The sequence below is a fragment of the Ovis aries genome, chromosome 1, assembly GCF_016772045.2.
Source record: "Ovis aries strain OAR_USU_Benz2616 breed Rambouillet chromosome 1, ARS-UI_Ramb_v3.0, whole genome shotgun sequence".
Classification (NCBI taxonomy): Eukaryota; Metazoa; Chordata; class Mammalia; order Artiodactyla; family Bovidae; genus Ovis; species Ovis aries.
The window spans coordinates 94,405,652-94,431,249 of NC_056054.1; the positions used below are offsets into that span (position 1 = coordinate 94,405,652).

Here is a 25,598-nt window from a genome sequence, read left to right on the forward strand (position 1 = left end):
AATTCTCACAGCAATCTTATGGGATGTACACAGTATCTCTATTGTGTAGATGAGAGTTAGGAAATGTTAACTAACTTTTCTAAGATCAACTACTAAAAACATAGTCTGTGTGCACACCCAGGCAGCCTGATTCTAGAGCATGCCGGCATCACCGCCACCTCATGTTTCCCCAGGTCCCTGTCTTCCAGCTGTGTTTCTCTCTTTTTTCAACCCTTTCCTCCCAAGATGGGAGGCAAGATAAGGGCTAAGAAGAGAACATTTCTTCTTGATTGTTTTATTTATTCTGTCTACTTTAATTCCCTCATTATTACCTAATTATATATATTTAGCCAGGAGGAGGCCATCTTTTCTTATTTGTATCTATATATGGTTACCTGCCCATGAAGATAACTTTTCACACCGAATTGGAATGATTATCAAAGAGCCATATAAAGCAAACTGTATTGCCCTTTGCAGGCCATCTCTGCTTCTCAGTGGGCTGGAAACCGCACCATTGCTTCCTCTTTATCTTTGTAGTGAGAGCACAGCATTTGTCACTCAGCGTCTGAGCAACTTCAGTGACACCACCAGGAAAGGTCTACATCGGTCCAAATGGCACGCTTCCCACATGTGGCATCATTTTTTCTTTTTCTGAGTAAGTGTCATAATTCTGTATGTTGCTGTTGTCACAGGAACTAGTCAAACAGAGACTGTAAGGTGATAAAATGGGACAGTTTGGTCTCTATAGGGACAACAATGGCACACATCTCTGGTGCTGGCAATCATTTTGACTTTTGATGATGTTCTTGGCTACCTAGATGACCTTGAGATCCAGGTGGTGCAATGCTTGGTTGAGTCCTGTGAACCTGATCCCATTGGTTTTTATATTTGTGTGTGTTGCTAGATCTGCCAGTTTTGCTGGCCCTGCCTTCACCTTATTTTCTTGCGCTAACTGATTCCTGGAGATAGGATGAGGCTTAACCCTTCAGACTGACCGGGGATGCCTGATAAGAGCTTGTCTAGATTAATACACCTTGGGGATGTGGCTAGATGAAAGGCTTATGAGAGCACGTAATAGTTTTAGGCTAACTTGAAAGAAGGTTCTGACTTCACCTGTGAGCTGAAGTGGGCGTTGACTACTGTAAAACTGAGAAGGGGGCAGGAAGAGTCACATGGCTCTGCTGAGGGGCATGTGGAAGGGCCTCAATGAGCATAGGGGCATTTGTATATGGTTGAACAGGGTGGAGGAAGTAGAAATTTGGGGGTGATGGAGAACAGATGAACCAGGAAGGGCATGAAATAGTTTCAGAGCAGACAGAGCAGGGAGCAGGTACTTTTTAGTGCTATGGGTTCATTGAGCATCTGGTGAAGCTCATCTTCACCCCCATCTTAGAACAGTTTTTAAATACATAAATTAAAACATATAAGATTATAGGGAAAAATCAGATTGAAATGCAGTTATCAAAATATTTTAAAGTAAATCATGATGTAGTCATTTATTTTCTTTTATTCATTATATGATAAGATCTAGAGGTAGTCTATTAACCACCAAATTTCAATTTAGTAATGAGTGTGAATAATATTTCAAGACTCCGCAATAGATGTGATATGAAAATATCTTGGTTTGTTGTCTACCTTCATAGCTGAAGAAAATACTGAATTTCCATTAAGGTTAGTGAAAATAAAGATGTAGGGTGTTTTTCCACCCAAGTTTACAAACCCTTTAATCCCCCATGTGGACTCAGGTTTAAAACTTCTGCTTTAGAGTGACTAGATGGAATTAGTGAAGGGATTTGGACAATAGGGGAACTAAAAGAGCTTAGAGTAACCAAGGCTGTGGCTAATAGACAAAAAGGGTGCTGCATTCAGCTCAAAGGGACGCTTAAGAAATCCTTGGCTTGAATTGAACTGGGCTCATGTCTCAAATGGAGAAGGCAATGGCACCCCACTCCAGTACTCTTGCCTGGAAAATCCCATGGACGGAGGAACCTGATGGGCTGCAGTCCATGGGGTTGCAAAGAGTTGGACAGGACTGAGTGACGTCACTTTCCCTTTTCACTTTCATGCATTGGAGAGGGAAATGGCAACCCACTCCAGTGTCCTTGCCTGGAGAATCCCAGGGACGGGGGAACCTGGTGGGCTGCCATCTATGGGGTCGCACAGAGTTGGACACAACTGAAGTGACTTAGTAGCAGCAGCAGCAGCAGCATGTCTCAAAGGACATTGGGTAGTGAGAGGGGAAAGTCAGATATGGGGCCTGATGGAGGTGATAGACAGCCTGCAGGGGAAGTTATTGGGACCAGATGCTCGTTAATTGCTGCCCGCCAGACTGGCTTCGCAGGCACTGATGACTAGGAGGACTGGGGGGTCCTTTGGGGACTTGCCTGGCATGTTCCTACTTGTCCTATTCAGGTATCTGAGTGTGATTCTCAAGTGTCTGTGCCTTGTGTCTCTGAACTGTGTGTTTGGCTTGCATATGGGGAAACTGGGCTTACATTGTGCAACAAGTCAAATGGTTGCAAATTCTGTGTCTTTTTTTTTTTTTTTTTTGGTGGGGTGGGTGGATGGGGGCCTGGGAAAAGGAAAGTAACCAAGGTTCAAAAAGGGGAAGCTGCCAGGCTTTTCCTAGATCATTTGAACCATTACCTAAACTGGGTTATATATTTATTTTTCTAAATTTAGATTGCATAAATACTAATTTTGGGTAGAGCCACAGTTTTTATGTGAAAAACACATTAATCAGAAAGTAACTTGAAAAAGATGTTGCAAGCCTGATATTTGCCATTACAAATACAGAGGGGAGAAATTAAGGCAATAAACTAAATGATGGATGATCCGTTGAGCACTTGTATTGCTTAGCAAATGTTTACCTAGTCCTAATTAATTTTAAAAAATAAATATGTAAATGTAAATATGTATGACTGAGTCCCTTCACTAGTCACCTGAAACTGTCACAACATTGTTTAACTGGCTATAACCCAATATAAAATTAAAAGTTCAAAAAAATATGTAAAGACTGATGAATCCTGTTAGAATATGGGGCCAGATGAGGTTAAAGTCATGGATAGATGAGTCCTTGGACTTAACTTTGTCCTCTTGGTCTGTCACCCCTCACCCTAACTAGCTGCCCTACAAATAAAAGTCATTAACTTGGGAGGGTCCTGGGGAGGGCATACTGTTTGTCCTACTAAGACTGTATTCATGAAAAAAAAAATCCACTAAATTATGGATGAAAATGCTTTCAGCCTCCAAGCATGCAGAGATTTTGTATGGGTAAAGAAAAAGAAGTTGTTTGCTGTGTTTGATGTTCTCCAACTAGGTTTTGTATAAGGTGGAAGTATTTGAAGTTGCTGTTTTTGTATATCAAAAATGGTCAGGTGTTGACCATTTTATATAGTTCAATCAAATAACTTCAATTCAAATAACACTGAAATAGAAAATTTGGCAAAGCCAGTGATGTTTTTGAAAAAAGCCAATACCATCAGGAAATTCCTCATGTATCAAAAGTGTGACTCTGATGCAGTATGTCATTGTTAAGCTGTGTGTGCATCAGTCAGCAAGAATCTGCTGTCCAGAGGTACCTAACCCTCTGTCCATTAAAAGAGAAAGCAACAGGCCAGTCCTCTAAGGTGTTTTCCTCTTTTGGAGGAGAGATATGTGCAACATCCCACGGAAAATAGATTTATAATAAGATGCTTCAAGTGTATGATTCCCCATGCATGACCGTTTGAACTGGCCTCTGTCCATCATTCCTTTGTACCCCCATAATACCTATGAATCCTTCACATTGTCTCCTTCACTTTCCTGAGAAAGTGGTACCCTCCCAATCAAGTTCTTGACCTCATGCTTCCACTAAGACCTTACTGCATTCATCGTCATCTCTCTGGCTTCATCCATCTCTCCCCTCTGCATCTCCTCTGCCCATAAACATGCAGAGGCACCCATGTCCATCTGCCCTCACTGCTCTGCCCCATTGAGCTGCTCTTTCTAACTATCACCCTATTCTTCTCTTCTACATGAAACTTCTTGAAGTAGTTTAGTTTAAGCTTCTTGCAGTTGCTTCTTACCCTTGAAATGTTCTGCTTCTGCTCTCTTGAAATCTCTTTTACAAAGATCACCACCGACATCCTCATCATCAAATTAAAAGGACACTTCTCTGCCTTTTGAATCCTGACCCTCTCAGCATCATTCAGCAGTGCTGACAAGCTCTTTCTTCTTGGGACATTTTGCTCCTTTGGTTTTCAAGCTGCAGTGCCCTGGCTACCCTCCCACCTCCCTGATTCTTCTTTCTGTAGCATGCGTTTCTCATCTTATTTCCTACATAGAGAGATCCCCTAATAATCTCTCTTTAGCTCTCTTCTTATATCCCCTAACATTTTCCACTACTTAACGTGTAAATGACTTAATCAGCATCTACAGCCCAGAACTCTCCTTAGTTACAAACAGGCATTTACAGGAAGCAGTGAAGAAGCAATGGAGACAGTCAGGAATTTGACATTTGGAAATCCAAGTTCAAGTCTGGCTCCAACATTTACAACTTTGCAATTGCTAAATATGGGAATATCACAGAGTTCTTAAGATAACTAGATGACAAATATTTTCAAAGAGTAGATTTTAAAGTAAAGAAAGAGACACAGATATTGACATTTATTTCAATAATATTTCTAAATATTTGCTGGATTTCCTTCTTGTTTATTCCATAGTACTCTAATTTAATGTTTCCAAGATTAAATTCTTTATCTTCTCCTTCACCCCTGAACACATAATAGTACCTCTTCCTGATAGCCTTATTCCTGTTAATAGTACTGTTACTCCCAGTCACCCTTACAAAACCTGGTATCATCTTTGATTTCCTCTTGTCTTCCATCCACCCCTTTGACCTCCAAGCATCTAAGATGCTGAAAAACTCTATAGATTTATCTCCACAGTGGCTCTCAAATTATAGACCCTTTCTTTCCATTTCTACTGCCTTCATCGCTTATCTCCTGAGCTTCTGTAATTATCTGATATCTATTTCTAACTCCATCTTCCTACACACCATCAGGTTAATTTTACTAAGAATTTTAAAACACTTTCAGTGGGTTCCCCATTGTCTATCAATCAAGCCCAACCTTTTAAACATGACAGTTAAGCCCTTCATGCTTTGGACTCAAAATTCCTGCCCAATCTTACCTCTTTCTATTAATCTTTTTGTAACCCACCCCCGAATCCAACTAATGACTCCCTATTTCCTGAACAATTCTTTTGATTACTACTTATACAGTCTTTTCATGAAGTCTCCTTCACTGAAAAATACTCTTTCTCTCCACTTAAATTGTCATAACCTTCTTCAAGGTCCATTTTTAATACTCTCTCTTCCATACACCTTACTTATTTTCCTCCCCTAAGATGTAATCTCTCCTTCCTTCAAATTCCTCAAAGAACATTTATCATATATCTTTCCAGGAGAGATGACAACCACCCTACTTGACTAAACTGTAAAGTCGAGAAGTCAGAGACTATCCTAAACTCATCTTCATATCTTAGTCCTTGAAGCATCAGAAATACTATAACTGGTTGAGTGAGTGAGTGAAGTCACTCAGTCGTGTCCAACTCTTTGTGGCCCCATGGACTGTAGCCTACCAGGCTCCTCAGTCCATGGAGTTTTCCAGGCAAGAGTGCTGGAGTGGGTTGCCATTTCCTTCTCCAGGGGATCTTCCTAACCCAGGGATTGAACCCAGGTCTCCCGCATTGCAGGCAGACGCTTTGGGTAAATATTAATTGAATTAGCAACTGAAACAGAAGAAAATAAAGTACTACTTTTCACAATAAAATGTTTTGAATGTACCCATTTCTCTGAAAAGTCATAAAAAATGTGGGGTAAATGCCGCCTAGGCATAAAAAATAACATTGTGGAAACATCCCCTGACATAAACATATTGGTGGTACCTCAGAAATCATATTTTTAAAAACATTTTTACTGTGCAAATATAACGCACAAGAAAAGGGACTTCCCTGGTAGTCCAGTGGTTAAGAATCCACCTGCCAAGGCAGGGGACATGGGTTCGATCTCTTATTGGGGAAGATTCCACGTGCTGCAAGGGCAACTAAGCCCACATGCCACAACAAGTGAACCCATGCTCTAGAGCCCCTGCTTGGCAACAAGAGGAACCACTGCAATGAGAAGCTCAGACACCGCAGTTAAAGATTAGCCGCCTCTCACCACATGTGGAGAAAGCCTGCTTGTAGCAACGAGACCCAACACAGCCCAAACTTAATTAATTACAAAGGAAAGTTAATAAAACACAGCTACGAAATTTAATAAATAAGGAAAAAGTAAGACCCATGTAATCACTATGCAGGGGAAGAAATAGAACATTGCTAGGACCCTAGAATCACCCATCTACCTTGCTGTGTGCCCCACCAGATACACACACAATCATTTTACTGGCTTCCATGATAACTACTTCTTAGCTTTATTTAAAAAAAAAAAATGTTTAACTTCTTACGTTTGCATCACTAAACAATACAGTGTGGGGGTTTTTTGCCTTTCTTTAAATTTTATATTCATTTTGTATATAGTCAAAAAGGTTCTAAGTGTTCAGTATCCTTCCTTAAACACAGTGATCCATGTTTCTGCAACCAGCTGCAATTCACTCACTTTCGTTTCTGTATAAGATTCCGTTTTATGACTGTACCACAGCCTGCCTGTTCTACTGCTGATGGACATATAGGTAGTCTCCAGTTTGGGGTTGCAATGAACAGTGCTGCTGTGGATGCTTTTCCATGTGTAAGCTGGAGCAGTGCTCACATTTCTTTAAGATGTATGTCTAAGAATGGCTAGCATTGCTGACAATGTTTTAAATTGCCTCTGTAGAATAATTTTTTGGTAAATAATATTAAAAATTTTTTCTACTGTATGGCATAGGGAACTATAGTCACTATCCCATAATAACCTATAATGGAAAAGAATTTGAAAAAGAATAGATATATGAGTATGTTAACTGAATCACTTTGCTGTACACTTAAAACTACCACAACATTGTAAATCAACTATACTTCAGTAAAAAGTCCTGTTTTGAAAAAAATTAACGTAACAAAATTTTTTCTCATAGTTTCTAACTTCTATTCCTAAGTGCTTATTACAAAAAAAAGCCTAATGTATATGTCTCACATTTAACTGGGATTTATGAATAAATTAGTATATTTTAAATGATTACCAGAAATGTATACAGTTGGTTGATTGATTGGATGTTTGTTTCCCAGTTTTGCATTGATTGTATCCATATGCAATTTTTAGTTGACTACATCGTGACCAGTTACGCTTTCTCCCTGTTTTTGCGGGTCCCCTCCTACCAGAATTGTTTTCATTCTAAAATTTCTAAATTTAGCCTTACCATGGTCTCTGTAATGTCATTTTTCCTTTCTCTCACTTTTTTCTCCAATCTGGTCTCCCTTACTCTTTGTCCTTGTGGATTCACAAAATTCAGCAGATGCTCTTGCTTCTTCCATTCCTGCTTATGAACTCCACTCTGTGATTCCGTAATACCAGTAACCACCCCCGTTGGACTCTTCTGATGTCTTTCCCCTGGGCCCTAGGCCCTGAGTGAAAGACCTAGCTCACCTTTGTGGTCTCTCTATCACTTGTTCATTGTTCTTCCTGTAACACAAAATAAACGTTTAATGTTAACGTAAGAAATAAACACTTTAACATAAGAAATAATACACTTTAATTTCTTAAAAAGTCTTGATTTTGAAAATGTGTATGTCAAAGGAAATATTTATTTCCTAAATAATATTTTCTCCTTTAAACCTAATACTTGAGATTTGTCCTAACGTGAAGCATTCCACTATGATCCCAACTGAAAGCTTTAAATAAGAGAGCAACTAAACTAAGTCTGATCCCGGATCCTGTTGGACTTGACAGTCATCTTTTATGAAGCTTTTCAATAAAGCTGTAGTGGCTCTTTAAAAAATTACAAAATGAAAAACCCTCTATGGTATAGAAAGGAGTTACTGCTGCTTCTTCAGATGCTAAGTTTAGCTAATCTTGCACCAGACCCCACCGGGAGCTACAAACAGTTCCAACCAACCAGTGGGAAAAGTCATAGCACCAGGGCCAGCGCCATGGAGTGGTCTCCCAAGTAGCTTGGTCACCTATACAGTAGCAATCATTTCTGTTAGGACAGCTCAATGGCAGGTCCGTAAGAACTGGAGGCTCGAGGAAGTATACTGAGAATTTTTCCATAAAATAACATAAAAGGTGAATTATCATGCATCATATTTACTTCAGGTGCACTTAGGTAAGTAGGTGCATTTTATAGAAGTGGTCATGCTACACTGATGAAGCTATTCTTTTTTAAGAGACTAGAGATTACTCTAGAAATCAGAATTATAAAAGAACAATTAACTCATCAAGCCATTCCACTGCTCCTCAGCCTGAAGAAGGTATTGAACATTTGAGTTGATTACAGCTAATAACCTGTGATCTCATTTTCTAGAATTGTAATACAGGGAGCTACATATTGTGGCACATTGGGAACTGGAGCACTAATCTATTTTTATTCCCTTTTCTTTCTCCTACTTGCAAGCTAAGCTCAGCATTGGCCAGCGAGAAGTAACAGTTCAGAAAGGACCGCTATTCAGAGCTGAAGGTTACCCCATCAGCATCGGCTGCAATGTAACTGGCCACCAAGGACCTTCTGAGCAGAATTTCCAGTGGTCTGTTTACCTGCCGACAGCCCCGACACAAGAAATCCAGATCATTAGCACCATGGACGACACCTTCTCTTATGTAGTGTATGCAAAGCGGGTAAAAAGTAGGGAAATCTACGTGGAGAGGGTCCAGGGTAACTCAGTCTTTTTGCACATTTCCAAGCTCCAGATGAAGGATACTGGCGAGTATGAGTGTTTCACACCCAACACTGATGAAAAATACTACGGGACCTACAGTGCGAAGACTACTGTTACTGGTAAGCTGTGTGCCCTTCTTTGCTAGCCAACCCCTGACAAACCAGAGTCTCCATCATCACAATGCCTTGCACTGTGACATGGCTTTATATTGTTCTGCTTGTTTTAGCAAAAGAGCCCATGAACCCTTCTGGATATTTTGGAGTTTGTCACAGATAGATATCTCATCTTCTCTAAAACTCTCAATTCATTTTCCCAATCAAGTTTGTCATGAAGAGTTAGATATGATGTGGTATTCCTAGGCCTTGCCCACAGCTATCCATAGTTGATAGTATAACAAAGCATTAGACAAAGTTTTGAGAGTTCTCGTGTCTCTTCTTGGAAGCAGAATATTAGCTTGATAGAAGAGCTGGTATTGATATAATACATTTATATATAACACGACTGAGCGACTGAACCGAACTGAATATCATAGGAAGTAAGTCATTAGTGTGGAAATAGTTATTCTCAAACTACCATTCTCTGGTGTATTTTCCTATGTGGCAAGGATCATATTTGAAATTACTGTTTTGTCCCTTTGCCTAGAATATCTTATCACTTTCTTTTCAGCCTAGCAAACTCCTACATATACTTTCAAACCCAGTTTAAACATTTCCTCTCCTGTGAAACCTGTTCTGACTGTTGCAGGCAATATTCCCATCTTTGTTCCTTCTTGTGGTTCTATTCACACCACTGTTATTAGCACCCACTCAGTTTATGTGGTAATCGGCTTCTTATATGACCGTCTCTGATCTTACCCTGAGCAATGTAAGAGAACATTTACTTCACTCCCTAGCATAGTGGTTAGCACTGAGTAGAGGCTCAATAAACATTCATTGTTGAATCTAAATGTTGCTTTCACATAAACTTAGGCTGAGTGATCTCCTTTGAGGAGGAAGAGAATGTTAGGGTATAGGATGGTTATCAAAACTTTGGTAAGGGTTGAATTTTGGCCCTGAAAGAGAAACTATAACAGATTATTTCCAAACTTTATTTTATAAAGGAGCGGGTGAAGGCCCAAACAAGTGACTTGTTCCAGTTCATGGAGTCAAATAGGGACAAATATAGGATCAGAATATAGGTCTTCTAGCTCCGGGTGCTTTTCCCATTTAAAACCTGTGTCTGAGTAGCTAAATGGGTTACAGACTATGCTAAAAACATAACAGCGAACCAAGAGCTTTGCCAGGTTCCGTAGACTGTATGTACATAGATGCCAGTGTTCCTGTTGGTAATAGGTAAAGCATATGGCTGATGGGAAGCCAACTCAAAGAATGTACTTTACAGATGGTGGGTCAGGCCACCACCTTCATCTAGAGAGGCTAGTCTAACTAAGCCTCTAATTGATACTAAGTCAATTACCGTCATTCCTCTCTGTCCAGTTATTCCAGATACCCTCTCGGTGGCCATGGCGCCCCAGACTCTAAACAAGGAGGAAGGTGAGCGGTTGGAACTTACCTGTGAGGTGTCCAAAGCCACAGCTCAACACACCCACCTCTCCATCACCTGGTACCTGATGAAGGATGGAGAAGGAAGCCAAGCCAGCAAGATTATTTCCCTCTCCAAAGATTTTACGTTGCTCCCTGGGCCCTTGTTTACAGAGAGGTTTGCAGCTGGTGATGTGCGCCTCGACAAGCTTGGGATCACTACCTTCAGGCTGTCCATGGGGAGGCTCCAGCCCTCGGACCAAGGTCAGCTGTTCTGTGAGGCAACTGAATGGATTCAGGATCCTGATGAAACCTGGACTTCCATCACGAAAAAGCAGACAGATCAAACAACCCTCAGGGTCCAGCCGGCAGGTAATTATCTTCTCAGGAACTTCATTAGTATGCTAGTGGTGGGTATTTGGGGAATATCTTTCTGTTTCTTTGGGGGTTTTTTCCCCCTTTTTTTGGCTGTGCCACATGTCTTGCGGGATCTTAGCTTCCTAACAAGGAACTAAATCAATGCCCTCGGCAGTGAAAGCCTGGAGTCTTAACCACAGGGCCACCAGAAATGGAGTCTTAACCACAGAACCATTAGGGAACTCCCAATTTTTATTTTAAAATCTTTGGTTGAATATAAAACAAGATTGTTTAGAAAGTTTGGATAAATTTTGCTTTTGTCATTTTTGGAGCATAAATAAGAAAGATACTCATCTGGGGCTCTGTCCACAGGCTATGTCCACGGGAGGTTTTATATGGGACAACATCTGTTGACTGTTAGTTAGATTCCACAAACCATACAGGGAAATAGTTTTGTTGCCATTTTTGCCAGGCTCTGTGTAAGCACTTCAGCTGCATTATCTAACGTAGTCCTAACAACCAGCCTCAGAGCAAGTTGTCAAATTCCACTTTTCGAAACACGACCCAAAGCCCCAGCTAATGGTCCGCCTAAGCTTGCTCAGCTGGTGAGAAGTGGAGCTGGTGTTTGAAGACAGGTGTGTCTCTCCAAGGCCCTCTCACCACAGTCAGTTGGGCCTCAGAATAGCCCCAGTTTCCAATGCGAAGCCTTGTCAGTGCTCCCTCTGCCTGACTCCTTTACCTTGCAACAATTTCACTCTTCGTGATTCATTGGCATTTTCACCAGAGCAAGCAGGAAGCCTCCATTGTAATTCCTGGTCTCTCCACATGAGCTTTGGTCCACTAGGAGGAGATCTAAAACCATAAACATTCATGCTAACAGCAATGATCCAGTGATGGTTGATTGAAGTTTTCTTTTTTCTATCTTAAAGAGGAGTATTATTTTGTTCCATTAAAAACTGTCCTGATGGCGTTATATGTCCAAATTATACACGGGGAGTCTTGTGGAGACACATGTATGCTTTTTTCCCCCTTTCTTTGAAAAAGATTTTTTTTAATGTAAAAGTCTTTATTTTTAAAATTTATTTATTTAAATCAGTGAAAATTTGTATATGTTTAAGGTGTACAGTACTGCGTTTGGATATCTGTTTGCATTGTGAAGTGACTATGATCAAGTTCGTTAGCATATCCATCGCCTCACATGGTTGCGTCGTGTATGTGGCGACACTTAAGATCTACTTTCTTAGCAAATTTCAGGTAACGCCGCACAGTATTACTAACTGTAAGCATTAGATCTCCAGAACTTATCCATCCTGCATAACTGAAACTGTGTACTCTTTGACCAACGTCTCCCCATTTACCCCACTCCCACAAGCCCTGGCAACCAGGGGTCTACTCTCTGCTTCCACGTGTTCAACATCTTTAGTTTCCACAGTCTTTCTGTGTCTGGCTTATTTCGCATAGCAAAATGTCCTCCAGGTTGATCCATGTTTTTGAAAAGAGTAAGATTTCCTTTTTTCTCATGGCTCAATGATAGCCCATTGTGGATGTATACATTTTCTTCGTCCGCTTACCCTTTGGTAGTCACTTGTGTTGCTTCCGTATCTTGGATATTATGAGTAATGAACATAGAGCAGGTATCTCTTTGAGACGCTGTGTCGTTTGCTTTGAATATGTTCCCTGAAGTGGGGATTGCTGGGTTATGTGGAAGTTCTACGTTTAGTTTTTGAGGAACCTCCATACCGTTTTCAATAATGATCATACCAATTTACATTCCTACCAACAGTATACAAAGGTTCTTTTTTCTTCTCCTTCCTCACCAACCCTTGCTATCTTTGGCCTCTTGATGACAGCCATTCTAACATGTGACGTGATATCTTGTGGCTTCGATTTACATTTCCCTGGTGATTAGTGATAAGCATCTTCCTTTCCATATTTTTAGCCATTTGTATGTCTTCTTTTGAGAATACCTAGTCAGATCGTTTTTCATTTTTATGTCAACTTATTTGGAATTTTTTGCTATTAACTTATATGAGTTTCTTATACATTTTGAATAGGAACCTCTTTTGAATACATGGTTTGCAAATATTTTCTCCCATTTTATAGATTGTCTCCTCACTCTGCTGATTGTTTCTTTTGTGTATAGAATCTTTTTGGTTTGATGCAATTCTACTTGTCTATTTTTGCTTTTGTTGCCTGTGCTTGTGGGGTCATATCCAGAAAACCATGGCCCAAACTAATGTCAGGAAGGTTTCCCTTTTCTTTTCTTTTCTTTTTTTCTTTGGCCATGCTGCATGACATGTGGGATCTTAGTTCCCTGACCAGGGGTCAAACCCATGCCCCCTGCGGTAGAAGCATAGAGCCTTAATCCCTGGACCACCAAGGAAGTCCCCCTTTCATTTTCTTCTAGTAGTTTCTCAATTTCAGGTCTTGGGTTTAAATCTTCAATTCATTTTGAGTTTTTTTTTTTTTTAAATATGCTGTGAGATAGGGATCCAACTTTATTCTTCTGCATATGGATATCCAGTTGGTTCAACACCATTTATTGAAGAGACTATCTTTTCCCTGTTGTGTGTTCTTGGAACCCTTATTGAAGATTAATTGACAAAGATTCATGGATTTATTTCTGGGTTCTCTATCCTGTTTCATTGGTTTATATGTCTTAATGCCAGTATCATAGTTTTGATTACTGTGGCTTTGTAATGCCTTTTGAAAACAGCTAATGTGAAACCTACCACTCTTGCTCAAAATTCTTTGGCCAGTCAGGGTCTTTTGTGGTTCCATATGAATTTCAGAATTGTTTTTATCTATTTCAAAATGCTATTAGAATTTTGATAGGGATTGCAATGAATCTGTAGATTGCTTTGGGTGATATGAGCATTTTAATAATATTAATTTTTCTGACCCATGAACATGGGATATCTTTTCATTTATTTGTTTCATCTTCAGTTTCTTTCATCAGTATTCTACAGTTTTCATTGTACATCTCTTTACCTCCTTGGTTAAATTTATCCTTAAGTATGTTCTTCTCTTTGATAGGATTGTTTTGGGATTGTTTTCTGATTTTTTTTTGATAGTTTACTGTTAATATAGAGATTTAACTGATTTTTTCAAGTGTTGATTTTGTATGCTGCAGCTTTACTGAAATTCTTTATTAGTTTTAACAGCTTCTTGGTGGAGTTTGATGGTTTTTTTTTTTTTCCTTTTTTCTTTTGATTCCTATATGTAAGAACATGTCATCTGCCAGCAGTGAGTCTTTCTTCTTTTCTTCCAATGTAGATGCTTTTAATTTCTTTTTCTGTCTAATTGCTCTGGCTAGGACTTCCAATACCACGTTGAATAGAAGTGGTGAGGGTAATCATCCTTGTCTTATTCTTGATATTAGACGAAAAGCTTTCAGTTTTCCCTGTTAAGTGTGCTGTTAGCTGTGGATTTGCCATATATCACATATGCTTTTAACTTAGGAAAATTCCATTGGATGTTCTCATCCAAAAATGAGAGCAAGAAATCACAATTTATGTCAGTTCAACATAGTATAAAATATTTTATTTTAAAATATACATTACTATGTACTTTACACATCCATGCATTCATCTTGCTTAATAGTATTGCATTCAGAAGATCACATATGTTGTTCTTTCCAGATGATTTAAAAAATAGTCAAGGGCATTTTTGATTCTAGGCATTTCTTTGGCCTATCTCTGATCTCCCACATTAAATTCAATCCCTGTACTATCCTGATAGGAGATCGCATCTCTCTCTGGTATTAAAGGAATAGGTGCAATGGCCTCTCTAAATATCTGCCTTGCTTTTGTTTCCTAGTGAGAGATTTTCAAGTCAACATTAGAGCTGAGAGCACGGTACGTGAAGGAAAATCCTTAGAACTGGTTTGCCTGGTCATGGGTGGTGGCCAGGACCCACACCTTCAGGCCACTTGGTTCTTCAATGATGTTGAAACGGCCCACATTGATGCTGGCGGAGTTCTGGATCTGAAGAAAGATTACCAAGAAAGAGCAAGTCAAGGACAGCTCCAGGTTTCAAAGTTAAGCCCCAAGTCTTTCTCTCTCAAGATCTTCTCTGTGGGCCCAGAGGATGAAGGTGCATACAGATGTGCAGTGGCAGAGGTAACAAGAGCCCAGATGGGCTCCTGGCAGGTGCTGCAGAACAAACAGTCGCCAGACAGCTTTGTGCACCTTTGGAAGCAAGCAGGTATGTGAAGCTGGGGCCAGACATGGCTGGGCTGCATTTCAACGTCCTCCTTTGTGAGTACTGGATACCTTCATGGACACAGGGGAGGTCTCCTGAAGTCAGGTATCAATCAGGTCACTTTGAGGTGGAGTGGAATAAAGGGAAGCACCCAAACTAGCTGAAAACCTGGGGGCTTCCCAGATGGTTTAGTGGGTAAAGAATCCGTCTGCAGTGCAGGAAACCAGGAGACTCAGGTTTGATCCCTGGGTTGGGAAGATCCCCTATAGGAGGAAATGGAAAGCCACTCTAGTATTCTTCTCTGAAAATCCCATGGACAGAGGAGCCTGGTGGGCTACAGTCCATGGGGTCACAAAGAGCTGGACACAAATAAATTGATTGAGCACGCACCCATATAGCTGAAGACCTGAGTCCTACTCCTAAGCCGATAAATGGTCTGTGACCATGAATACTCCATGTACTTCGCCTTACTAATTCTCAGCTTCCTCAGCTATAAAATAATCTAATTTCACTGTCGTTAAGTCCCTTCTTGCCATCTTAGATTCTTGATTCTATTTGCTATTATTTCTGATTGGTGTGTTGGGTTTTCTTTCAGCCGAGAATACCTGCGTTCATGAAGCCCCCTGTCTCCTTGTGTGTGTGTCTATTTTGAGTAGATTAAGAGAAAAGAGCTTATACTTGCCTCTTTCCTGAGAAATAAACACCCACATTACCCCTCCCACTTTTTCAGCATCTTTCAAGTGTCTTTCGTCAGTTCTCTGTGTTCTTAACCTGATACAGGGAATGATACTTAGTCTTAATTCTGCATCAACCCATGACTCAGAGTAAGAAAAGAAGTGAGAGTGGGCAGACTCTATTGCCTGCATGTTGCTGTGATGTGGCGAGATGCCTATCTGGGTCAGATAGGCTGGGTGTGATTATCTGGAAGGCCATTCAGCTCCTGTTAAGTTTCTGAAGGCTGTGTGACCTTAAGCATGTTTGAATAATCAGTGCTTTTTGTGTGGAGAGAAAACTGATAAATCCACAAGCAATACTATGATTTTCTGGGCTGAGTATTAAATTCAAAGTCTAGAAAGATGAATTGCCCCAAAGCAAAAACCAAAAAATAAATAAATAACAAACCCAAAATGAAGATGTCCTTGTTGTACTCGCTTATTGGAGGCATCTCCATAGACACAAACACTTCCATGCTCTTCTCCATCACCCCATTTGCTTGGAGTGAAGATGCACAGCTTCGGCCTAGATTGGTGAGCCAGGAAGTGTGTTGGTGTTAGTTTTTACACTAAACATTTGGTCTTTCTTGCTAGGATTAAGAAAAAACTATGTAGGCGTGTTTACCTATTTACACAGAGCTAAATCTCAACCTTGTGTATCTATCTCCACTGGAGCAGAACTATAAACCTTTCGTAAACTCAGGACATAGGAATCTGTGCCAAAGGGACCAAAATGTGTGCTTTGGGGCACATAGATCACAAGCTTATCAAGTAGGTGGTCTGCCCAAGCTAAAAATAATACTTTGTGCAGGCCGGAGTCCAACCTGTTTCTTTTTATGGAGAAACAGAAAAAGTTAGTAACAGATTTATTAAAGATCCTATTGAACATTTGGTTTTGAAACGCAGACCGTTACTTCAAGTATGAGCAGTTTTATCATCCCCTGAATGTTTTAAACAGAAGAGGGTACTTCCCTACCACTGTGCATGCCCACCTTACACATGCCTGGTGAGTGTGTCACTTCTAACTCGGAGATAGCAATGACCACAATAAAGTAAGGAAACCACAGTTTTTCTTTCAAACTGAAACTGCTCGAAACCTATCATAATGGTTATACTTGAAGTGTAAGATTGTGACTAATAATTTCCCCTCTAATTTTGAGACTTTAGTTATGAGTCTATTTTTAACTTCAAAAAAATTAAGTGTAATAATGCTTCTAATACCCCAAATTTGGAAGCAAGGTTTATATATGTATATATATGTTATGTTATATACATATATATGTAATAGGTAGATATATATTAATTTGTGGACATTAGCCTTCTTTCTGTCTTGGTAACATTGTGTTCATCCATAAAGCTGTTAAAGACAGAACTCTTCCTCAGCAGAGAAGATCAATCTGCAAATTCATTTAGATACTATTAAGATTTCAAAAGCCAGTTCTGTTTTGTTTTCCTGGAAATTCCCTGGTGGTTCAATGATTAGGATTTCGTGCTCTCACTGCTGAGGGCCCAGTTTCAATCCCTGGTCAGGGAACTAAGATCCCACGAGTCTAGAAAATATAAATTAAAAAAAATTCATTTTACTTTCCTTTTCTGACTTTGAACACCTCTGCTCTCATGAAGGGACTATCATTACACACTAATGCTAGTAGCTCACTTTTGCTGGGCACTTTTCCTTGCCAGCAGGGTAAGCCTTTTGCATGTGCTGTTCACTTAGTCTTCTCACAGTGCAAAAGTGAGGCGCTATTATTACCTTCTTTCCTTTACAGGAAAGAAAATTGAGGCTCAGGGAGGTTCACTTTGTTGTCCAGGGTAATTCTATAATAACTCCAGGGACCTTGGCCTTAAGCATGAGGCTGGGCTGCCTAGGATGCATGAGCTTGAGGGATCTTTGCATTGCCCACAAAGCACCCAGGACAAGGCCTCTCACAGGAAGTATCTGTTGAAAGGATGTCCACATTTCTGATCATCTTGAATTTTCCATCTGGGAGCCAGACTTAACACTTACTGTTTTACACTGTAGTTCAGGTATAGGAAGGCTCTCCCTTCAGCCAACAATATATATGAATGAATATATGATTTGAAAAAGAGAAATGTATATATATGTGTGTGTGTGTGTGTGTGTGTGTGTGTGTGTGTGTATAGGTGTATATATATATATTTTTTTTTAAATACTTGAGGGGGAAGTATATCTGTATTTATAGTATATATATATTTATATATGCATACATTTTCCCCCAAATAATTTTTAAAAGAAGAAATTTTTAATTAAAAAAAATTTTATTGGAGTTTAGTTGCTTTACAATTTTGTGCTAGTTTCTGCCATACAGAAAACCTAATCAGCTATACCTATACATATATCCCCTCTTTGTCACCACAGAGCATTGAGTAGAGTTCTCTGTGCCCCCACAGAGGTCCTTATACATAGTAGTGTGTATAAGTCAATCCCAGTCTCCCAATTCATCCCACCCCTTGTTTCCCGTCTTGGTGTCCATATGCTTGTTCTCTACATCTATGTGCTTATTTCTGCTTTGCAAATAGGTTCATCCGTACTATTTTTCTAGGTTCCACATATATGCATTAATACACAGTGTTTGTTCTTCAACTTCTGACTTTCTTCATGCTGTATGACAGCTCTCGGTCCGTCCCAGTCTCTGCAAGTGGCGCAGCTTCATCCCTGTTTATGGCCGAGTGATATTACATGTATATGTGTGCCGCATGTCCTCACCCATTTCTCTGTTAATGGACATTTAGGTTGCTTCCATGTCTTGCCTATTGTAAATGGTGCTGCAGTGAGCACTGGGGTGCGTGTATCTGTTGTAATTATGGTTTTCTCTGGGTATGTGCCCAGGAGTGGGATTTTGGAGTCACACAATAGTTCTATTTTCCGTGTTTTAAGGAACCTCCATAGTGTTCTCCATAGGGTCTGTATCAGTTTATATTCCTACCAACAGTGTAAGGGGATTCTCTTTTCTCCACGCCCTCTTCAAGTAATTGTTTTTTAATGGCAGTATTTTGAACAGAAATATAATTAACAGTACTTTTTCACTGTTCAGATACATACTAATTAGGGAAAGATAAGTAAGGAGGGGAAAGTCATTCTGAACTGTGAAAGTCTGAATTCCAGAAAACTAAACATTGAAATAAACACAGCTTCATTACTTTCACTCTCATACACCAACTCTAATTAATTTAACAAAATATTACCATGTGTTTTCCCAACTAGATGTTCCTAAGGAAAAAATCACTAAAACTTAGGGCCAACTGTAAATTGTTCACATGTAAATTAGTTCTTCTGGTGTTCTTTCTGCCATTTCTACTATTTAAGTGTTGATTAAATCTTTTATTCTGGGGGATGATACAAGAGTGAACAATTTGATTGGATTTGTCTCAAAGTAGTCAAGTCTTAATTAATGAGAGTTCACTGTTTAATAGAAAACTTTTCATTTACTCAAAATACCTTTTTATTCTAAAACCTGTAATCCACAGCAAGAAATGTGGTCGTGTCTACCAAGAACCGGCAGCAAGCAGTGTGGGAAGGAGAGGTGTTAACCCTTCTCTGCAAGGCAGATGGAGCTGAGAATCTCCTGACTGTGGCCTGGTGGCATGTCCCACAAAACCAAACACAGCCGGTGTTTGTGGCTGGCATGGAGCAGGATGGCACTGTGAAGCTCGGTGCTTCATATGGGGAACTCGATAACCTCAGAAATGCAAGGCTGGAGAAAACGGACTGGGCCACCTTCCGACTTGAGATCACCTCCACCACCATCACAGACAGTGGCATGTACGAGTGCAGAGTGTCTGAGAGGACCCGGAGCCAGGCCAGAGACCAGAGCTGGACTCAGATGGTGTCGATCACTGTAAAGCCCCTCGGTGAGTCAGGGAAAGCCTTTGCTGAACTTGCATATCGTCAGTATCTTCCTTCTGTAGTGGGATGCCATGGAGTTTGATTGCATGTCATCCTGAATCCTCTAGTTACAGTACGTATACCCCAGAATACAGAGCAGGGTCTCTGGTTACCGAGTCTGCCAACTGGTCTCTGAAGTTTAGTCATCTTTATAAAGATGGTCTTTAGGGTGCAACTTATAAGTTGTTATTCAAGGCTAACAACAAAATCGAATCATTTGGAGTAGACTTAGAAAAGAGATATGCCAAGTGAAGCGGAGCCTCATACCTTCAGGCTTCTGACAGCTGCAGCCTGGGATTGCGGAATCTCCAGTAGCAAGTGTAAAACAGTGATAGTTCACCCAGCAGCGGGGTAAGGGAAGGAGGCCGGCCAGCAGGGCTGGGCGCCCCACCCCCTCAGTAGCAGCTGTCTAAGCAGTGGACTGGAGAAACACTGCCTGTTTGTTGTCTCTGCTGAGAACACTCTTACAGGAGGTTCAACTTTAGAAAACTGGGGTCAGAATTCAGGACAGCCTGTACTGTGAATCAATTTCTACCCCCAAATATTTGATACTCCCAGTGTGTGAACACATGGTTCAGTGTGAAGAGGTGATAACTAGGAAAACTTAGAAGCACTGTACCTCGATTTGATAAACATGTTAGAAATCATGTTTTGTGTTTCTGCCCACAGAGTCAAGTTTGCAAGTTAGTCTGATGAGCCGTCTACCACAAGTGAAATTAACCAACACCTTTGACCTGTCCTGCATAGTGAGGGTTGGCTACTCTGACCTCAGGGTTCCACTCACCGTGACATGGCTGTTCCAGCCAGCCAGATCTCGAGCCTTTGATCTGTTTCTTCAAATCACCCACAATGGCACTATTGAATGGGGGAGCTGCCTACCCCAGTTCCAAAGGAAGACGAAGATTTCACAGTCTCCATTTCATTCTCGGCTCCTAATCCATGATGCCACTGAGGAAGAAGCAGGAGTTTATCAGTGTAAAGTAGAAGTTTATGACAGAAATTCTCTGTCAAGAAATAGTCCTGTGAAGGCTTCTGCTACCTCTCACCCACTAAGGATCATTGTCACTTTACCAGGTTAACACTACTTGAAATTAATCCCGCTTTTTTGAAAAACATTCTTCCCGTTTGGGGAAAGTTATGGAATTAAAGCATAAAATAATTTCTCCCCATGTTTGTACTATAAGTAAGTATAATATATAAGTGATATCCAGGAAGCGGGGTAGGGATAAATTAGGAATTTGGTATTAACAGATTTAGTGGATATGAACTTGGACAAACTCTGGGAGATGGTAAGGGATAGGAAAGCGGTCGATGGGGTCACAAAGAGTCGGACACAACTCAGTGAATGAACAGCAACAACATTAACAGATGCTCACTAGTATATGTAAAGTGGATAAACAACAAGGACCTGCTGTATACCACAGGGAACTATATTCAACAGGTTAGAGTAACCTATAATGGAAAAGAATCTGAAAAAGAACATATAAATCACTTTTCTGTACTCCTGAAACATTGTAAATCAACTATGTTTCAATTTTTAAAAAATTAACCAGAATAAAAAACATACCCACCCCCCCCCCACACACACACACATGCAAAGTGATCTAGATTAACATAGAGCTAATATGCACGAAATGGCCACACTGGTTTTTGAAACATTGGAATAGTTCCACACTAATAATAACTGTGGCCCCTTCCTCATATCCTGTAAGTCTCCACCGCTCAGCAGCTGGACACCACACGGCACAGCAGGGGGCTTCCAGGATCAGCTCCAGTGCTGGGGCATTCCTTCAGATTGGTCCCTGCCTGTGCCTGGCCAGTCATTAAATGTTTAGAATGTCTCTCCTAGTGGTATGGATAATGCAAATTCCGTTCAGTACACTTAGCCATTCATTTTGATGTGTTAATGTATAAGAATTAGAGAATTTATGATTATAGTCAACATACAATTGGTAATAGAGCATAGAGATGAAAAGTAAGACACAACTTCCCAAATTCTGCTGTGCCAGTATCTTCTTTCCTGATTTCCATCCTCTTAAGGTGGAGTGTTCAAGAGGCTTTGACATCACTTAGATCTTGGTCCCTGCCTGTGCAGCCGACCGACAGATCAAGAATCTGTCCAAGCCTATTGACTCCATGGGTAAATTGCTGATGTGCAATTTAAAGATGCTGACATGTTCCTAGTGCAGTGTCTGACAAACCAAGCAGATATTCAAACATGGTAACCATCATTCTCTCAGCTACTGAGCAATAGTTTTGGTTACAGTAGTCATCTCCTTGTTGGTTAACTCATGCCTTAATTTACTTGTCTTTTCTGATGTATTTCAAATTGTTGGTTCAGTCCTTTCTTCTTAAAACTTCTTTTTCCATGGCCTTGTGACACAAGATTTTCTTGGTTTCCTTCCTAGCCCTCTCATGGCTGCTTCTCATTCTCTTTTGCAGAGTCCTCCTCTTGCACTGACTCAGCCCTTTGGGCTTCATTCTCAACTTTCTCTCTTCTCATTCTATACAGTCTCCCGAAGTAGGTTTATTCCTACCCAGGGATTTATGCTATATATTGACAACTCCCAAATTCACTATCTTGAATGACTTCTCTTCTGATCTCCAGACTCATGCAATTGCCTTCAAGACATGTCTACACTCAACATGTCAGAACATAAAAACACCATTACCATCCTGCCAAAGCTACTCCTCTGATATCATTCTCTATGTCCCCACCACCCATCAGTGATCCAAGCAAGAAACCTGAGTCATCCACTACTCAACTACATCCAACTCCTGTTCAAACTTGCGTTACATAGCAGGCAAGGTCCTTTGTGATCTGGAATATTTATGTCTTCCCAGCACCATCTCTTTCCACTTTCCATCTTGAATTTGAGCTCCAGCCGCACTGAATTACTTGCAGTTCCTCCAACACGCTACGCTCTCTCTCATGTTTAGTCTTTGTTCAAGTTGCTTCTTTTGCATGGAATTCCTTTACCTCTTCTCCATCAGCTTAATTCCTATTAACCCTTAAGACTTAGCTTAGAGATATCTCCTCCAGGAAGCCTCACTCCCATATTTGGGTTACACAGTCCTGCTATGTGCTCTGATAGTCACTTTTGCAGACTTCTGTCCTGCTTGGGTGACACAATCCTATAATCTCTCAGCCTCTGTCCCAGTATTAGTCTCTCCCTCTAGGCAGAAACTGAGGGGAGGGATCCACTGAGCCTGGAATAGTCTGGCACATAAAATAGTATGCATTAATAAATGTTTGTTGAAGGAGGAGTAAAGAGACCTACTGGCAGCATCAGTAAGCGGGCACAAAAGTATAATTTGTGATGTCAGCAAGAAGATAAGAATAAGATTTAGAAGCCAGGTTTTGCCATTCATCTTCTGACAAAGCAGAAAAGCTCTGGGGTTAAAGGATAGTTGACTCCCTATCCATACAATGTTCCCAGAGTTGAGTGACTGCAAAGAGACATTCAGTTTTAATAGTGAACATACAGCTTCCTCTTGTTTACCCATATCTGCAGGCAGGTACAACTAGACTTGGGCAAATTATGGGTCAAGGAGTATTCTGGATAGCAAACACCCAGACAAAGCATCCAAGGGCCACTTTCTCTCAATTTGATTTATGAGGTGCTCTAAAAGAGAAGATGTCTGTGCCTAAATATTGAAGAATTTTCTTTTTTAAATTTTATTTTATACTGGAATATTGTTGATTAACAATGTTGTGTTAGTTTCTGGTATACAGCAAAGTGATTCAGTTTTATGTGTATATGTTCTTTTCCTGTATGATTTTTTATAGGATGTTGAATATAGTTCCTGGGGCTATACAGTAGGTCCTTTTTAGTTATCTAATATTGAAGCATTTTCATGTGGGAGAGATTGGCTTTCTGGCTTGATACTTCCTCCCTGCCCTCCCCTCCCCATTCCACTCTTAGGGCAGGGTAGAACTAGGACCAGTGGGTGGAAATTATGAAAAAGTAAGATTCACCTTGATATTGGAAAGAATTCTCTAGTGGCAGCATGTCCAAAGATGGAATGGGTGCTTTGTTAGTGAGTTGTTCAGAGGCTGCATGAGCAGTTGGTGGGGCTACTAAAGAGAGAATTCACACATCTGGTAGATCTAGGAGCTATGGCCTTGTTTAGTTGCTAAGTCATGTCTGACTCTTTGCGACCCCATGGACTATAGCTCATCAGGCTCCTCTGTCCATGGGATTTTTCAGGCAAGAATACTGGAGTGGGTTGCCATTTCCTTCTCCAAGGAGCTATGGCCTTAGTTGACCTCTAATGTCCCTTCTACTTTCAAGTTCTATTTTCTAGCCAAGTAACAAAAGTAATTGTACTGTTCTTCTCATTTAGAGAGCAAACTGAAGGTGAATTCAAGCAGTCAAGTCCAAGAGATCTCCATCAACTCCAACACTGACATAGAGTGTAGCATCCTGTCCCAATCCCCTGGAAACCTCCAGTTGGTCGTGACTTGGTACTTCTCTCCCATTTCCACCGATGCACCCTGGCTGAGGATCCTGGAAGTGGACCACAACCACATAGTAAAATATGGGGATGAATTTCAGACCACACAGAGAAAACAGAAATTCCACGCCGAGAAAGTTTCCCAAGACTTGTTTCAGCTACACATTCTGAATGTGGAAGACAGCGATCAGGGCAAATATCGCTGTGCTGTGGAGGAATGGCTCTGGTCTACAAATAGCACGTGGCACAAGCTTGGAGAACAGACATCAGGTCTCACAGAATTGAAACTCAGGCCCACAGGTAAACCTTGCAAGTATATTCTCTAGCATCTTTCTGTAGAATGACCCCCTTCTCTTGGGCAACAGTTCTATGGGATGATAATATGCGGGTGAAAATATGACCGAGAGTCATAGGGACAGTGGCCACCAGCACAGTGACTGCAGGACGGAATAGCCCACCAGAGGAGTAGGAGTCATTTCCGGTGAGTCAGTCTCAGATTTGGAGAAGTTTAAATGGGAACAAGATCCCTTTGAATGGTTGGCTTCTCAGCCTGGCAGCCTGGTCTATGCAGCTACCCAGGGTATCGTATCTCCAGCTCTCTATAATAACAAGCTGTGTCATTCCAGTGGGGCTCTACTATAATTTGGCAGAGAAAGAGTAATACAAAGCATATTTCTCCCACTGTGAACAGAAACTGTACAACTCTATAGGGATATGTGGAGAGATTGCTTTTCAACATACGGCTGCCTCAACATAAGGCAAATAAGAGTAGTTAACTGTTGGAATGGCTTACTGAGGGCATCTCCTCCCCTCAGGAGATCTTTAAAAATGAAATAGAAGTTCCATTCATTTGCATTGGTCCAAGAGTGCCGTGGTCTAAACGTGGGCAGGGTTGATTAGATCTGTCAGCATTAGTTAGGTCACCTCCAATGTTGATTAAAATTAAATGAATGTCACATCTAAGGTTCGGGAACTGGTGGAGATCCAAAAGCACAATGCAAATAAGTTAATCTAGTTTGGCACTTAAAATTCTATTTTCAACGTAACATCAAAAAGTAAGATTATAATGAACATTGCTTTGTGTTAGGCAATTAGGGCTCCACAGATAAATAAGGCAGAGTCTTGAGGAGCTCACAGTCAGTTGGGAGCAGTAGGGGCAAAACAGTAGCTGAGTGCGAGGGTCTCTTCCTTCTGCTCTGGCTCCCCTTCTCCATGCCCTTCAGGCCCTTCTTCCTCTCCCTGCTCAATGTGCGCATTCCTCAGGGACACATGAACCCATTTTTATTCTTACTCTCTGCTCCCTTCAGAACCTCCTAAACACTGCCTGGATTCCGACTACCACCTTCAGTGAAACAAGCGCTAAGTGTTTTACGCTTAGCCCCCATCTCCTGAACTCCAGGCCTTGCCACTCAACTGCCTGTTGCACATTTCTGCTCGGCTGCCCCGGAGACCCTCACACTCCACTTGTTCCTAATCATCTTCATGTCCCGTACCATCATGATACTGTCTATCATCTGGGCCATCCCACAGGCTTTCTGTTGTTGCTGCTCAGTCCCACAAGGCTTAGGCCCACTCAGTGCTCCATCTATGTGGCTGGCATCCCTTTCTTCCAATTGTCCAGGCTGAATC

The 25,598-nt window shown here is 40.8% G+C and overlaps 1 protein-coding gene and 1 long non-coding RNA gene across 5 annotated transcripts in view; one reads left to right on the forward strand and one right to left on the reverse strand.

Moving 5' to 3' along the window:
* The window catches only part of CD101 (CD101 molecule), a 50,420-nt gene that overhangs the window by 10,519 nt on the left and 14,303 nt on the right, over window positions 1-25,598 (forward strand). For 2 of the 4 annotated variants that reach the window (XM_027973563.3, XM_060401679.1), the window contains exons 1-7: window positions 533-634; window positions 8,550-8,930; window positions 10,287-10,703; window positions 14,508-14,894; window positions 19,094-19,477; window positions 20,181-20,585; window positions 23,859-24,269. In XM_027973563.3, the coding sequence (XP_027829364.2) occupies window positions 592-634; window positions 8,550-8,930; window positions 10,287-10,703; window positions 14,508-14,894; window positions 19,094-19,477; window positions 20,181-20,585; window positions 23,859-24,269 (2,428 nt within the window). In that variant the 5' untranslated portion in view covers window positions 533-591. Of the gene's footprint in view, window positions 1-532; window positions 635-8,549; window positions 8,931-10,286; window positions 10,704-14,507; window positions 14,895-19,093; window positions 19,478-20,180; window positions 20,586-23,858; window positions 24,270-25,598 lie in introns of those variants that run through there. The other 2 variants (XM_042253104.2, XM_060401671.1) reach the window with 1 other exon arrangement.
* On the reverse strand, window positions 14,200-20,407 carry LOC121820077 (uncharacterized). The gene is made up of 2 exons (XR_006060549.2): window positions 20,296-20,407; window positions 14,200-14,674 (listed from the first exon to the last, which is right to left on the reverse strand). It is a non-coding gene; the product is annotated as an uncharacterized LOC121820077 (long non-coding RNA).